The 16,834-nt window shown below is 45.1% G+C and overlaps 1 protein-coding gene across 1 annotated transcript in view; it reads left to right on the forward strand.

The window, feature by feature from the left end:
- The window catches only part of klhl32 (kelch-like family member 32), a 411,538-nt gene that overhangs the window by 87,040 nt on the left and 307,664 nt on the right, over positions 1-16,834 (forward strand). Inside the window, exons 2-3 of the mRNA XM_085997427.1 lie at positions 13,743-13,827; positions 14,381-14,561. Of these exons, the coding sequence (XP_085853553.1) occupies positions 13,805-13,827; positions 14,381-14,561 (204 nt within the window). The 5' untranslated portion in view covers positions 13,743-13,804. The remainder of the gene's footprint in view (positions 1-13,742; positions 13,828-14,380; positions 14,562-16,834) is intronic.

Consider the following 16,834-nt stretch of genomic DNA (forward strand, 5'->3'; position numbering starts at 1 on the left):
TCCTTGTGCACCAGTCACTGAAGGTAAGCAGGCGGTTAAGAAGGCAAATGGTATGTTGGCCTTCATAGCGAGAGGATTCGAGTACAGGAGCAAGGATGTCTTGCTGCAGTTGTACAGGGCCTTGGTGAGACCACACCTTGAGTATTGTGTGCAGTTTTGGTCGCCTTATCTGAGGAAGGATGTTCTTGCCATGGAGAGAGTGCAGCGACGATTCACCAGACTGATACCTGGGATGGCAGGAATGACGTATGAGGAGAGATTGGGTCAATTAGGCTTATATTCGCTAGAGCTTAGAAGAATGAGAGGGGATCTCATTGAAACTTATAAAATTCTAACAGGGCTAGATAGACTAGATGCAGGAAGGATGTTCCTGATGGCAGGGGGGTCCAGAACCAGGGGTCACAGTCTAAGGATAAGGGGTAAGCCATTTAGGACTGAGATGAGGAGGAATTTCTTCACCCAGAGAGTGGTGAACCTGTGGAATTCTCTACCACAGAAGGCAGTTGAGGCCAATTCATTAAATATATTCAAGAAGCAGTTAGATATATTTCTTAAGGCTAAAGGGATCAAGGGATATGGGGAGAAAGCAGGGACAGGGTACTGAATTTGGATGATCAGCCATGATCTCATTAAATGGCGGAGCAGGCTTGAGGGGCCGAATGGCCTATTCCTGCTCCTATCCTCTATGTATCTATGTAGGCCGGCCCCGATCTTGCTACCCCCACGGTTCCTCCACGGCCTTGAGCTTCCTCATCCACCCACCACCCCCCCCCCCCCCCCCGCCACACTGCCCTCAGTCCCTCGATGGCACCGATCCTCTTTTTTCCACCAACCCCCACTCCCAATCCTCCAGAGGCCGGCAGCGTCACCCACCAGATCCCTCCCTCCTCTGTGTGGCCTAGTGCCACAGACCTACCCGCTCACAGCCAGCCAGCTTCTCCATCTGGCTGGCTGTGGGTTGGAAACAGAGGCTTCAGATGCAAATCTGGCCCTGCCCTTCATAGAGTCATAGTTATACAGCACAGAAAGATGCCCTTCGGCCCATCGTGTCCGCGCCGGCCATCAAGCCCTGTCTATTCTAATCCCATTTTCCAGCATTTGGTCCATAGCCTTGTATGCAATGGCATTTCAAGTGCTCATCCAAATGCTTCTTGAATGTTGTGAGGGTTCCTGCCTCTACCACCCTTTCAGGCAGTGAGTTCCAGGTTCCAACCACCCTCTGGGTGAAAAAGTTTTTCCTCAAATCCCCTCTAAACCTCCTGCCCCTTACCTTGAGACTATGCCCCCTAGTTATTGACCCCTCTACTAAGGGGAAAAGTTCCTTTCTATCTATCCTATCTATGCTCTTCATAATTTTGTACACCTCAATCAGGTCCCCCCTCAGCCTTCTCTGCTCTAAGGAAAACAACCTCAGCCTGTTCAGTCTCTCTTCATAGCTGAAGCGCTCCAGCCCAGGTAACATCCTGGTGAATCTCCTCTGCACCCTCTCAAATGCAATCACATCCTCTCTAAAGTGTAGCGACCAGAACTGCACACAGTATTCCAGCTGTGGCCTAACCAGCGTTTTGTACAGCTCCATCATAACCTCCCTGCTCTTGCCTTCATTAGCCGAGGCATAGAATATAAGTATCCCATATGCCTTTTTAATCACCTTATCTACCTGTCCTGCCTTCAGGGATCTATGTACATGCACACCAAGGTCCCTCTGATCCTCTGTCCTTCCTAGGGTCCTACCATTCATTGTATATTCCCTTGCCTTGTTAGTCCTCCAAAAATGCATCACCTCACACTTTTCAGGGTTAAATTCCATTTGCCACTGTTCTGCCCATCTGACCAACCCATCTATATCGTCCTGTAGCCTGAGGCTTCCCTCCTTGCTATTTACCACTCCACCGATTTTCATGTCATCTGCGAACCTCCTGACCATACCTCCTACATTCATATCTGAATCATTAATGTACACTACAAACAGCAAAGGACCCAGCACCGATCCCTGCGGTGCACCACTGGACACAGGCTTCCAGTCACAAAAACAACCTTTGACCATCACCCTCTGCCTCCTGCCACTAAGCCAATTTTGGATCCAATGTGCCAAATTGCCCTGGATCCCATGGGCTTTTACCTTCTTGACCAGTCTCCCATGTGAGACTTTGTCAAAAGCCTTACTGAAGTCCATGTAGACTACATCAACTGCACTCCCCTCATCCACACACCTAGTCACCCCCTCAAAATTCAATCAAATTGGTTAGACATGATCTCCCCCTGACTAAGCTATGCTGACTATCCTTGATTAATTCTTGTCTCTCCAAGTGGAGACTAATTCTGTCCCTCAGAATTTTTTCCAATAATTTCCCTACCACTGATGTTGGGCTCACTGGCCTGTAATTCCCTGGTTTATCCCTACTACCCTTCTTGAGTAATGGTACTACGTTAGCTGTTCTCCAGTCCTCTGGCACCTCCCCTGTGGCCAGAGGTTCTGAAAATTTGTGTCAGAGCCCCTGCAATCTCCTCCCTTGCCTCACACAGCAGCCAGGGATACATCTCATCTGGGCCTGGGGATTTATATACTTTTAAGCCTGTTAAAACCACTAGTACCTCCTCCCTCTCAATACTAATTTGTTCAAGTATATCACAATCCCCCTGCCTGATTTCTATGCCTACATCGTCCTTCTCCATAGTGAACACAGATGCAAAATATTCATTTAAAACCTCACCCACATCTTCCGGCTCTACACACAGATTGACACTTTGGTTCCTAATTGGTACTATTCTTTCCCTGGTTATCCTCTTGCCCTTAATATACTTATAAAACACCTTGGGATTTTCCTTTATTTTGCCCACCAGTGTTATTTCATGCCCCCTCTTCGCTCTCATTTCTTTTTTAAGTACCCCCCTGCACTTTCTATACTCTTCTAGGGCTTCCACTATTTTTAGTCCTTTTGTATCTACCAAAAACCTCCCTTTTTTTCCTAATCCATTCTTGTATATCCCTTGAAATCCAGGGTTCCCTGGACTTGTTGGTCCAACCCTTGACCTTTACAGGAACATGTTGGAGTTGTACTCTCTCTCTTTCCTTTCTGAAAGACTCTCACTGCTCTGATGTGGATTTTCCTACAAGTAGCTGATCCCATTTCACTTTGTCCGGATCCTGCCGTATCATATTAAAATTGGCCTTCCCCCCCCAATTTAGAACCTTTATTTCTGGTCCATCTTTGTCCTTTTCCATGACTACCTTAAATCTCACCGAATTATGGTCACTGTCATCAAAATGCTCTCCTACTGACACTTCTACCACTTGCCCGGCTACATTCCCTAGAATTAGGTCCAGTACCGCCCCCTCTCTTGTAGGACTGTCTACATGCTGGCTCAAAATGCACTCCTGGATGCACTTTAAGAATTCCGCACCCTCTAAGCCTTTCACACTCTGACTAGCCTAGTTAATATTGGGGAAGTTGAAATCCCCCACTATTATTACCCTATTATTTCTACACTTCTCTGAGATTTGCCCATATATCTGTTCCTCTATCTTCACCTGACTGTTTGCTGGGCGTGTACTATATGCCCCCAAAGTACTTGCCCCCTTTTTGTTTTCAAGTTCTACCCATATGGCCTCATTAGAGAAACCTGCTAAGATATCAACCCTCCTTACAGCAGTAATTGACTCCTTGATTAATATTGCGACACCCCCTCTTTTACACCCCCCTCTGTTTCGCCTGAAGATTCTATACCCCAGAATATTGAGCTGCCAGTCCTGCCCCTCCCTCAACCATGTCTCTGTGATAGCAACAATATCGTACTCCCATGTGTTCATCAACACCTTCAATTCATCTGCCTTACTCGCAAGACTCCTTGCATTAAAATAAATGCCATCCAGCCTTGCCATACTCCCTTGTGCCGTTACATATTTGCTCTGCCTTCAAGGCTGACTTGTTTTTTCCTCTATATTTGGCTGTGCATCACCCCCTACTATAGCTGCACTCCATATCCTATCCCCCTGCTAACTTGGTTTAAACACCCCCCCCCCCCCCAGAGATTACAACCTTTGAGGTCCTGCTTTTTAATCTGCTACCTAGCAACTAAATTGTTGTTGCAGGACCTCATCCCTCTTTCTACCCATGTCGTTGGTACCAATGTGAACCACGACCTCTGAATGTTTGTCCTCCCCTTCAGAATGCCCTGCAGCCGTTCAGTGACGTCCTTGACCCTGGCACCAGGGAGGCAACATACCATCCTGGAGTCACGTCTGTGGCCACAAAACGTCTATCTGTTCCCCTTATGATAGAATCCCCTATCACTATTGCTCTCCCACTCTTTTTCCTCCCCTCCTGTGCAGCTGAGCCACTTGTTGTACCACGGACTTGGCTCTTAACTGCATTCCCCTGAGAAACCATCTCCCCCATCAGTATCCAAAATGGAAAATCTGTTGGAGAGGGAGATGGACCCAGGGGACTCCTGCACTACCTTCCTAGTTGTTTTACTCTGTCTGGCAGTCACCCATTCTCTGTCTGCCTGTGCACTCTTTACCTGCGGTGTGACCACCTCGTTAAACGTGCTATCCACGAAGATCTCAGCTTTGCGGATGCTCCACAGTGACTCCAGCTGCAGCTCCAGCTCCGAAACGCGGATTTCAAGTAGCTGCAGCTGGAGACACTTCCTGCACATGTGTTCGCCCTGGACACCTAAAGTGTTCCTGACTTCCCACGTAGCACAGGAGGAGCACTCCACACTGCTGAGCTGCCCTGCCATGTCCTACCTTTAATTTACTCCCTTTAATATTCTTTAATTTAAAGGAAGTAAATACACTAGGGACCTTACTTCCCTTTAAGCACTACTTTAAATTGGAGACCTTACTTTTACTGTAACGACTCGACTGTAGAAATACTCACCAAGTCCCACTTACCAATCAGCTCCTTCCCTGGTTGTGACGTCATTTTAGCGGTTTCGCAGTTGTTGTTTGACTGCTCCCGCTCTCGGGCTCTTTCCTTGGTGTAAAGTAAGAACCAATTCCTACAGGGTGAAAAGTTAGGAAAAACAAAGACGAAGCAAGGGAGCTCCTCCTTCCACTCCTGACCTAACTCCCTGACTCACCCAACTCGCAGCACTCTGTTTAAACCACACTCTGTGCAAAATCGCACTGCAAAGCCTGTTTTTATAGGCCCTGAAACAAAGGAGCTTGCTGTTCTACTACAGGAGAACCAGTTTAATCTAGTTTCCCTAATTAACTGCCATCAGCTGCTCTGAATTGTAGGCCTTTTTTTTTTGGTTTATTGAAATAGTGGTAGTTTGTACTGTAAATATTTGATTTATTTGTAAAAATTTATGCTTGTAGGCCTTGTATATCCCTTTATAACCCTGCTTAAAGTGGGAAATTTAGATTTGAAACCGTAGACCATCACAGTAAATGTGGAGAGAGACACACAGGCTGTGAGATTCTCAGCAGCTCAGCTCTGCTCGGTGCTGTGTGAACGGACTGCTCCACACCCCAGCTGCTCGGGGGGAATGCCAGTGCGGAGGGCCCAGTGCAGAAGGCCCCGGGTGGAAGACCCAGAGGAGAGTGTCCTAGGCGGGAGGCCCAGGGCGGAGCGGCTGGTTGGCAGAAGCGGAGTCGGGAGATGCTGTGGGTGAGCATGCTGCACAGTTTCTAAGGTTGAAGAATGGTCTCTGGCCTGAATGACTTCCAGCGGCCCCGTCTGGTGGCAGCTGTGAGGCTTTGTTTCGGTGATGGGATCGGGTTTGTGCGCCGCCATTTTGGTGGAGGAAAGACGGACTGTTTCCATCTGTAACATGGCGCATGAGCGGCCATAAGATGTGAAAAGAGAACGGAATACAAGTGGAAAAAAAAAGGAAAATAAAAGGAAGATAAAAGACAAAACAAAGTAATATCGGCAAGGAATAATGAGTATTTTGACGGTTGGGTCCTGTGAGCGATAACGGCAAGTAGAAGAAAATTTGAGTATTCGGTCTTTTTACGGGATTCGAGAAAGTGGTTGGCTTCTTTTCCGTGGAAAAGCTGAAGACTGTGGACAAGGATTATGACATTACATGGTTAGACAACATCAAGTGAAAACGAGGAGTTATTAGATTGCCAATAGGACTGGCGTAGAACTGGTATTCACTTGCTTTGTTGAAGTTTCTGGTTTTCTGGTTGAAAGCAGTCTGCTTGAAGCTTTAATTGATTTCTGTTAAGGCTATGGGACTTTGTACATTGTGGTGTTAATTAGTGTCTATGTGGAATTTACTTTGAGATTATTGCCCAGTAAATGGTATGTTTTATAAAAGGGAGAAAAATAAGTTAACGGGAAAATTAAAAAAAGGGAAAAAAAAGTTAAAATAAATTATATTGGTAAGAAATTTGAGTACTTTGACGGCTGGGTTCTGAATCAAACGAACGCTCGAGTGAACGCATGCTTGCAGACACACATGATACGCACGCATGCATGCACAATGGAACTTACGTTCGACAGAACGAACGGACGAACGAACGCACGCATGCAGTAACGTAGACACAAATGACACGCACGCATGATGGAATTTGCGAACGAGCGGATAATTGAACGATTGAATGGGTGAACAATGTCAGTAGGACTGGCGTGATACGGGTTTTTTCTTGATTTATTGAAATAGTGGTAGTTTGTACTGTAAATATTGATTCATTTGTAAAATTTATCATTGCATTTATATTGTTAACCACAGAGCTGTTCTCAAGGCTTTATTTTTTTTCTTATTGTGGTCAATAGGATGTAATGGATTTACTATGTAATTGATGAGTTGTATAAGTACTGTTGTACGTGAATAAAATTTTTTTAAAAAACAGTAAATATGAAACAAACACAAGTTTGATTTCAGCAAACAGTTAAGACTCCCTGGGCAGGATTTTCATTGGGCCGTGGAGGCGGGATTGGAGGCGTGCGGGGGGTTAAAATCCCGAAATCGGGGGTCCCAACCAGCCTCCATGCCAGTTTCAAAGGAGGCGGGTACCCGCCCCGCACTAGGACCCGCCTCCCCGAGGTGGGAAGGGGATTAGTGCCAATTAACTGCCTGTTAACGGGTAGTTAACAGGCAGTTTTTAGCCTAATCCCTATTTTTAATGTTGAAGTGTGGGATTCCTGCTGGGTGGGCTCAACAAGGTCAATCAAGGGAAAATAGCGTGGGTTGGCTAGAACTCGATGGAGGCGGGACTACAACCCCGAAAGTTGTAGTCCCGCCTCCTACCCGACTTCTCAATGAAAATCCAGCCCCCTCACTCACCCAACTTGCAGCACTCTTTTTAAACCGCACTTCAGGTCGGCAGGGCCTGCGAGAAACCCATTCTCCTGGGTTTCCTGTCCCAGTTGGAGCCCACCACCCCCAACTCGCCTTCCCCGTGAAAACCCAGTCCAAAATCTTCAATTGGACAGTGAAATCGAATGTAATTGTTTCTTTTTCCCATTAAAAAGTATCCCTTGATGTATTTAAGAGTGGTAACCGGGTGCAATTTTATTAATACAGCTGGGTTTATCATCAAAAATAAGCATTTTTAATGAGAGTTTCCAGGCCTCCACCTGTGGATAGCCTGATTTAAAATCAATGGAAAATGACTGGGGAAAAAAACTATGCTGAACCATTTAATAGTTTCATTGGTGTACACTAATCAGTTTCTTAGTAAATTAATTATTTTTTGATGTGAAGAAAATTTTAAAACATGCTTGTGTGCCTAAGAAAATGAGCGCAATTTGAAGAACCTTCCCGAACCAGTGCAATCTTGAAATTTCGACCTGGGGGTGTGGCCACTTTTGTGGGCGGGGCCTGTTTCAGCGAAATTTTGAACCATGCGTAAAAGATCACGGAAAACACGAGTGTAAGTATTTTTGGGTGTAACTCACTTGCATTTTAAATTCCTTGATCTTTTGTGCTGGTTTGGCCGATTCTGCAGGAATCTGGGCGCAAAACTAGTGGAAATGCTACCCCCTAATATATACAACAATGACAACTGGGGGTCTAGTGGCGGTGTCATCTACTTTCTCCTCCAAGATGTTTAATTACAACTGAGAGTAAATGAGTGCCTAATATTGCTAAATATACTTCATACTAAGGGCTATTCTTCGTTCTTAGCATTTGCATAAATATACAAAACCTACAGGAAGGAATAATAATAACTTGTGTATATATTTCAAATTCATGCATTTATTGCAGAGCATCGGGAGTATCCGAAGTGCTGCATTTACCTGGCAGCTAATGTGTACAACTCCTCAACTGATGAGATAACTTTGGAAGTTTCACAATGCATGATTAGAATTATTTATCAAAAACTTCAGGCAGATTGAAAATAAAGATCACTATTGCTCAGTGCTATTCTGTCCTTTTTGACTTTCCTGTTTCTGTTTTTTTGGCTGGAAGGTGTGGCGGGGAAAGCAGCATTTTGTGATGGTGAGTTCAGGGGCGAGGTGGGACAGGCCGGTAGGTTGTGAATGCTTTTTGAGCTGTAGTTCATGGGTGGAGCGGGGATCCAGCCCACAGGCTTAATTTTTTTTTAGTGGTGAAGATAGTCAGGCACAGATGCAGACATGGGTGGGAAGCGGTAGGAGGGAGCTGGATATAGCGGGGGAGGCATGGGCACTCAGCGCAGGAGGTCGTAAGAGACATATGGGAAGGGGGCAATTCTAAAACTACGAAATTATGAACCAAGCAAGGGCAGTCCAACTGAGCTGGGCAATGGAAGAGGCATTGGAGAAGGATGGTGTGTTTCACTGTGTCAAAGGCTGCAGAGGGGACCTGGAGAGATAATACACCATGCTCACAGAGAATATTGCTCATAACAGTACGATAGCATAGTGGTTATGTTACTGGACGAATGATCCAGAGAAGTGAGTTCAAATCCCACTACGGCAGCTGGGGAATTTAAATTCTGTTAATTAAATAAATCTGGAATAAAAAGCTAGTATCAGTAATGGTAACCATGAAACTATTGGATTGCCCTAAAAACCCATCTGGTTCACTAATGTCCATTATGGAAGGAAATCTGCCGTCCTTACCCGGTCTGACCTATGTGACTCCAGACCCACAGCAATGTGGTTGACTCTTAACTGCCCTCTGAAATGGCCTAGCAAGTCACTCAGTTGTAACAAACTGCTACGAAACATAATAAGAATAAAACTGGACGGACCACCCAGCATTGACCTCGGCACCGACTACGGACACAGCAACGGCACACCCAGCCCAGTCAACCCTGCAAAGTCCTCCTCACAAACATCTGGGGACTTGTCCCAAAATTGGGATAGCTGCCCCACAGACTGGTCAAGCAACAGCCTGACATAGTCGTACTCACAGAATCATACCTTTCAGCCAATGTCCCAGACTCCTCCATCACCATCCCTGCCGGTGGGACAGGACAGACCCACCAGAGGTGGCCCACGGAGGCACAGCGGTATACAGTTGGAGGGAGTGACACTGGGAGTCCTCAACATTGACTCCGGACCCCATGAAGTCTCATGACTTCAGGTCAAGCTGCTGGTTAGCATCTACCACCCTCCATTGGCTTATGAATCGGTCCTCCTCCATGTTGAACACCACTTGGAAGAAGCATTGAGGGTAGCAAGGGCACAGAATTTACTCTGGGTGGGGGGACTTCAATGTCTATCACCAAGAGTGGCTCGGTAGTGCCACTGCTGGCCGAGTCCTGAATGACATAGCTGCCAGACTGGGCCTACAACAGGTGGTGAGAGAACCAACACGAGGGAAAAACCTACTTGACCTCGTCCTCTCCAATCTACCTGTCGCAGATGCAGCTGTCCATGAACGTATTGGTAGCAGTGACCATCGCACAGTCCTTGTGGAGACAACGTCCCGTCTTCACACTGAGGACACCCTCCATCGTGTTGTGTGACATTACCATCGTGCTAAACGGGATAGATTCGGAACAGATCCGGCAGCTCAAGACTGGGCACCCATGAGGCGCTGTGGGCCATCAGCAGCAGCAGAATTGTATTCTATCACAATCTGTAACCTCATGGCATATCCCTCACTCTACCATTACCGTCAAGCCAGGGGATCAACCCTGGTTCAACAAGGAGTGTAGAAGAACATGCCAGGAGCAGCACCAGGCGTACTTAAAAATGAGTTCCCAACCTGAGGACACTGCAACATAGGACTACATACATGCTAAACAGCGGAAGCAGCATGCCAAAGACAGAGCTAATCGATCCCACAACCAATGGATCAGATTAAAGCTCTGCAGTCCTGCCACACCCAGTGGTGAATGGTAGTGGACAATTAAACAACTAACTGGAGGAGGAGGCTCCATGAATATCCCCGTCCTCAATGATGGTGGAGTGCAAAAGACAAGGCTGAAACGTTTGCAACCACCTACAGCTAGAAATGCTGAGTGGATGATCCATCTTGGCCTCCTCCTGAGGTCCCCCACCATCTCCAGCCAATTTCATATCAAGAAACGGCTGAGCGCACTGGATACAGAAAGGCTATGGGCCCCAACAACATCCCAGCTGTGGTGCTGAAGTCTTGTGCTCCAGAACTAGCCACGCCTCTAGCCAAGCTGTTCCAGTACAGCTACAATACTGGCATCGACCCGACAATGTGGAAAACTACCCAGATATGTCCTGTCCACAAAAAGCAGGACAAATCCAAACCGGCCAATTACAGTCCCATCAAGCTACTCAATCATCAGCAAAGTGATGGAAGGTGTCGTCCACAGTGCTATCAAGCGGCACTTGCTCACCAATAACATGCTCACCGATGCTCAGTTTGGGTTTCGCCAGTACCACTTGGCTCCAGACCTCATTACAGCCTTGGCTCAAACAGACAAAAGAGCTGAATTCATGAGATGAGATGAGAGTGACTGCCCTGACATCAAGGCAGCATTTGACCGTGTGTGGCATCAAGGAGCCCCAGTAAAATTGAATTCAATGGGAATCCGGGGGAAAATGCTCTACTGGCTGGAGTCATACCCAACACAAAGGAAGATGGTTGTGGTTGTTGGAGGTCAATCATCTCCGTCCCAGGACATCGCTGCAGGAGTTCCTCAGGGCGGTGTCCTAGGCCCAACCACCTTCAGCTGCTTCATCAGTGACCTTCCCTCAATCATGAGGTCAGAAGTGGGGATGTTGGCTGATGATTGCACAGTGTTCAGTTCCATTCGCAACTCCCCAGATAATGAAGCCATCCATGCCCGCACGCAGCAAGACCTGGACAACATTCAGACTTGGGCTGATAAATACAGTAGCAAGTAACATTAACGCCACACAAGTGCCAGCAATGACTATCTCCAGCAAGAGAGAGTCTAACCATTGCCCCATGACATTCAATGGCATTACCATCGCCGAATCCCCCACCATCAACATCCTGGGGGTCACCATTGACTGGAAACTTAACTGGATGAGCCACATAAATACTGTGGCTACAAGAGCAGGTCAGAGGCTGGGTATTTTGCGGCTAGTGTCTCACCTCCTGACTCCACAGAGCCTTTCCACCATCTACAAAGCACAAGTCAGGAGTGTGATGGAATACTCTCCACTTGCCTGGATGAGTGCAGCTCCAACAACACTGAAGAAGCTCGATACCATCCAGGACAAAGCAACCCGCTTGATTGGCACCCCATCCACCACCTTAAACATTCACTCCCTGCACCACCGGCGTACCGTGGCTGCAGTGTGTACCATCTACAAGATGCACTACAGCAACTCGCCGAGGCTACTTCAACAGCCCCTCCCAAATCTGTGACTTCTACCACCTCGAAGGACAAGGGCAGCAGGCACATGGAAACATCACCTGCACGTTCCCCTCCAAGTCTCACACCATCCTGACTTGGAAATATATCTCCATTCCTTCATCGTCGCTGGGTCAATATCCTGGAATTCCCTACCTAACGGCACTATGGGAGTACCTTCACCACAGGGACTACAGCGTTTCAAGAAGGCGGCTCACCACCACCTTCTCGAGCAATTAGGGATGGGCAATAAATGCTGGCCTTACCAGCGATTCCCACACCCAAGGAACAAATTTTTTTTTTAAATGGTTTTGGTTAGGGCTGTTTTAGTGCTGTGAGTGCTGGAAACCTGATTGGAGGAATTCAAATCGTGAGACAACATATTCACGGTTGTTGAAGAATAAAGGGAGGCTGGAGATGGGGTGGTAATTTGTCAGGGCAGATGGGTCGAGGTTGGGTTTTTTGAGGAGCGTAATAATCAAGGCAGTTTTTAAAGGGAGGGGACAATACCTGAGGAGAGGGAACCATTTATGATGTCAGTGAGAATGGGTCCCGGAAGGGAAGTTGGGTGGTCAGCAGTTTAGTCTGAGTGGGGTCAAGGGAGGAGGAGGTGGGTTTCATGGATGCAGTGAGCTCTGAGAGGCTATGAGTGGAGTTGGTAGAGAAAGTGGAGATAGACATAGGTTCCGGACTCGGGTGGCAGTGCTAGGGGGAGGTTTGGTTTGGAGGGGAAGCAGCAGAGGCAGTTGAACAGATGGTCTCAATCTAGGTGACAAAGAAATTCATGAGCTCTTTGCACTTGTTAGAGATATTAGTGGAGGGACCAGGGGAGAGGAGTTTAAAGAGGCCATTGGCAGTAGGGTGATCCTGGAGTAGATATACAATAGAAGCGTTACAGAAAGTGTGTGATGACATTTGCTATATGCAATATGTTAATAGATTGACCTTGCCAATCACACTTATAAAAAAGGAAAGAAACAATGTTAGGTATCTGACCTGCAGCCTGGAAGGAGCTATTTAGCTTTGACCTCAACCAGTATTTACTGAGCAGTTAGACTTTGTGGCCTGAAAAGGATAGCAACAGAATAATACTTTTTTCATATTTGCTTTTGGCCTTTTAAAACAGAGTATTATCCAAGTTACTGTTGAACAACGCCACAGAAGACTGCTTGTCTGAGCCTCAAACATTGGTAAACTATCGTCTTCGACTCCAGCACAAACTCTGTACACTCGCTGCTGACGCCATCCCTCTCCTGGACACTGTCTGAGGCTGAATCTGATCATTGCAACCTCTGCGTCCTGTGGCATATCTTAATACATCCTGTGTCTGGTGTGCATCTGAACCATTTCAGACAGCCAAATGTGTTTTGTTTTAAAAAGAAAGAAAGCAAGCCAGCTAGACATTGCATGCTGTTTTTACTGACTGGGGGCCAGCTAGGTATTTACAAACAGCTGCCATTCTACAGAAAAAACATTGCCCTTGTTGACCTCGGTGTGCCTATTTACAGCAATTAGCCTAGCGGTCTTAAAGGGGCAAGCTACGTTACACACAGATGTACCTTACTGATCGATTAATACATTATATTTCTTAATATAATGCTCCTCTTATAAAACAGCATATTCTCCAATTTAACGTGAGCACTGCCATGGGAAATCTGCTAGTATTATAAATGAGTGGGTTGAAGACTGTTTGCTAACCTAATGCATAACATTTTGAAAATATTCTAGCGTTACTTTGTAAGTCAGCTGGTATGTATATTTTGAAAAACATCTTGTGCAATACTGAATGCAACTATTCAACAACAAATGAAACCATTTTAAGCAAAGTGATTTCTTTATTTAAAAGGTAACACTTCGCAAATTGTAAAATGGAAAACCCAATGGCAAAAGTTGCATAACCATTAATCCAAAACATCCTTTCATTTGCTGTTTGTAATAATCCTGATTCAGTGTTGGATGAGCCTCAGGAATCCATGCTTGTACAGTCAACTGGAGCCGAACCTATTCATGCTCACACATTGCTATCCCATTGTTGCCCTTTCAGCTGGGATTCTCTTGCACCTCCAACACCTTTTGCGCTGGTACCTGCTGGATCTGGATTGGAATATGCCATCTGAAATGTGCCTCAGGTACTGTGTATCTGACAAATGAATGTATGAGATGTCACCTTGCGCAAGCTGGTATTTAATTCAGTTGAGGCATTCAAAGCTATTGTCGATTGCGAGATTGCAGCATTGAAATATTGTCAGCAACTTGCATTGCACAGCGAGCAAGATGTTGGAGATTTAGTACTGTATTTGTTTCCAGTTTTATTTTTAATCTTATCTGTGGTTTATGTTGAACTCTTAAAAATAGTTCTAATGCATGCTGTGTACAAAATAGCCATCTATTATTCTCCGCATCACCTCCGGTTCAATCTAGAGGATTTAGTTGTGTGTCAAGCAGTCATGAGATTTTAAAGGCTTTGTTTCTAGTCCACCATGTGGCCCACACTAACTGGATGGTGGTTTCATTATTTTCTAATTATTCATTAGAGAGAGCTTTTGTTTTATTCGCAAAGGCTTGTTGTTTTCATTTATTGTGAATAGTTCAGCACAGGAGTTTTTTTGTGAGTGAGCACGTTGCTAATTTTGTTTTGAAGGAAGGGTCTTAATTTTGTTCATAACTTTTGTTTGTTTACAGCATTCAAGAAATGCTGACAGGTCACAGGCTCTGCCAGTCGAAGTCTCATAAGGATGCTGTCCTAGCAGCTCTGAACCAGCAGAGGAATGATGGGATACTCTGCGATGTCATTCTGGTTGCTGAGGAACAAAAATTCCATGCCCACAAAGCAGTACTGGCAGCGTGCAGTGATTATTTCCGAGTAAGTTTGTCATCGCCTTCATATTCATACTGATTTTCAGAAATAATACATTTAAAGGTTGTTGTTCATCCGTGGAACTTTAGACCGGCTTCGAGCATGCAGAATAATTGTTACTGTATTCTGAGGTTAACCCATTTATTAATGTTGGAATATTTTTTGTATTGCTTCATGAATTTTAAAACCCATTATACACAGGTTAAAAATCAATGTAATATTTGTAGTTTATGAACAATTGACACTTACTTTAGGTAATTAGCAGTTGGATGGTGGTGGGAACAGTTTTCTTAAGGTTTAGTAGAAGTGGAAACTCAATTGTCAGCTTGAGTTAACTAAGCCTGCTATTTTTTTTTAAAGAAAATTAACTTGGAATTTTGTCTCATATCCTATCTGATTTCTAGAGCGTGTCTCTTCACTTGACATAAACAAAATTCCTAAACTTTTCCAGTGTACTGAATCAGCATTTTAAATGAATTAATTTGAAGATTATGGAAGAAAAATAAATAAATAAATATTACTGACGTAGTTCGACATGGATTCAAGCTACTCTTGCCTTATTGTCATAGGTCTTTGCTACAGTTTGCGTAAAAGTGATGGGAAGGTTTCCATAATGTATTTTGTCATTTTAATTTTAAAGTGCCTCGCAATCTTTTATTGATGAATAATATGAATACTGGAGGGATAAGTTTTAATGAGCTGAATGACCTTTTATCATCCTTGACCTCTTTGGTCCGCCACGTTTAAGAGTTGACGGTGGATAGGCAATGGCAAACATTTAAAGATCGCATGGATGAACTACAGAATTTGTTCATCCCTGTTTGGCATAAAAATAAAACAAAAAAGGTGACTCAACCGTGGCTAACAAAGGAAATTAGGGATAGCATAAGATCCAAGGAGAGGACATATAAATTGGCCAGAAAAAGCAGCAAACCTGAGGATTGGGAGCAGTTTAGGATTCAGCAAAGGAGGACAAAGGGATTAATTAAGAGGGGGAAAATAGAATATGAGAGTAAGCTTGCAGGGAACATAAAAACTGACTGTAAAAGCTTCTATAGATATATGAAGAGAAAAAGATTGGTGAAGTCAAGTGTAGGTCCCTTGCAGTCAGAATCAGGGGAATTTATAATGGGGAACAAAGAAATGGCGAACCAATTAAATACATACTTTGGTTCTGTCTTCACAAAGGAGGACACAAATAACATCCCAGAGGTGTCGGGGAACATAGGGTCTAATGAGAGGGAGGAACTGAATGAAATCAGTATTTGTAGGGAAATGGTGCTAGGGAAATTGACGGCATTGAAGGCCGATAAATCCCCAGGGCCTGATAATCTACATCCTAGGGTACTTAAGGAAGTGGCCCTAGAAATAGTAGATGCATTGCTGGTCATCTTCCAAAATTCTGTAGACTCTGGAACAGTTCCCATGGATTGGAGGGTAGCTAATGTAACCCCACTATTTAAAAAAGGTGGTAGAGAAAAAATGGGGAATTATAGACTGTTAAGCCTAACATCGGTAGTGGGGGAAAATGCTAGAGTCCATTATAAAAGATGTAATAGCAGAGCACTTGGAAAACAGTGACAGGATTGGACAAAGTCAACATGGATTTACAAAAGGTAAATCATGCTTGAATTTTTTGTGAATGTAACTGGTAGAATAGATAGGGGAGAATCAGTGGATGTGGTGTACAGGAAACTTTGTGCTATCTGGCACCGACGGGACCGAGCTGTTGCCGTTCCCTCAAAGCTGCCGGACACACCAGCGTTAATGTTGAAGCATACGGAGCTTTTCATCTCCGTATCTGACAACAAACACTGTTGCTTAGCAACAGCTTCTAAACAGTCGGCCCGTACCTTGGAAGCGTCTCTGTAGCTTAGCAACAGCTTCAGAGAGACTTTCCAGAGTCTGACTGTTGGGGAAAAAAAAAGCCACGAGAAGGAAAAAAAAAAGCCCGAGAAGAAAAAAAACCTAACTAAACGGCTCCTGATTTTTGCCGGTGGCGCAAGCTTGCCGGACACTTAGCCTCCAGATAACACAAAGTTTCCTGTATTTGGACTTTCAGAAGGCTTTCGATAAGGTCCCGCATAAGAGATTAGTGTGTAAAGTTAAAGCACATGGGATTGGGGGTAAGGTACTGTCTTGGATAGAGAACTGGTTGACAGACAGGAAGCAGAGTTGGAATAAACGGATCTTTTTCCGAGTGGCAGGCAGTGACTAGTGGGGTACCGCAGGGACTGTGCTAGGACCCCCAGCTATTCACAATATATATTAATGATCTA

The sequence above is a fragment of the Somniosus microcephalus genome, chromosome 9 (assembly GCF_052327205.1).
Source record: "Somniosus microcephalus isolate GS21.2 chromosome 9, FLI_Smic_1.0, whole genome shotgun sequence".
In the NCBI taxonomy this organism is placed as follows: Eukaryota; Metazoa; Chordata; class Chondrichthyes; order Squaliformes; family Somniosidae; genus Somniosus; species Somniosus microcephalus.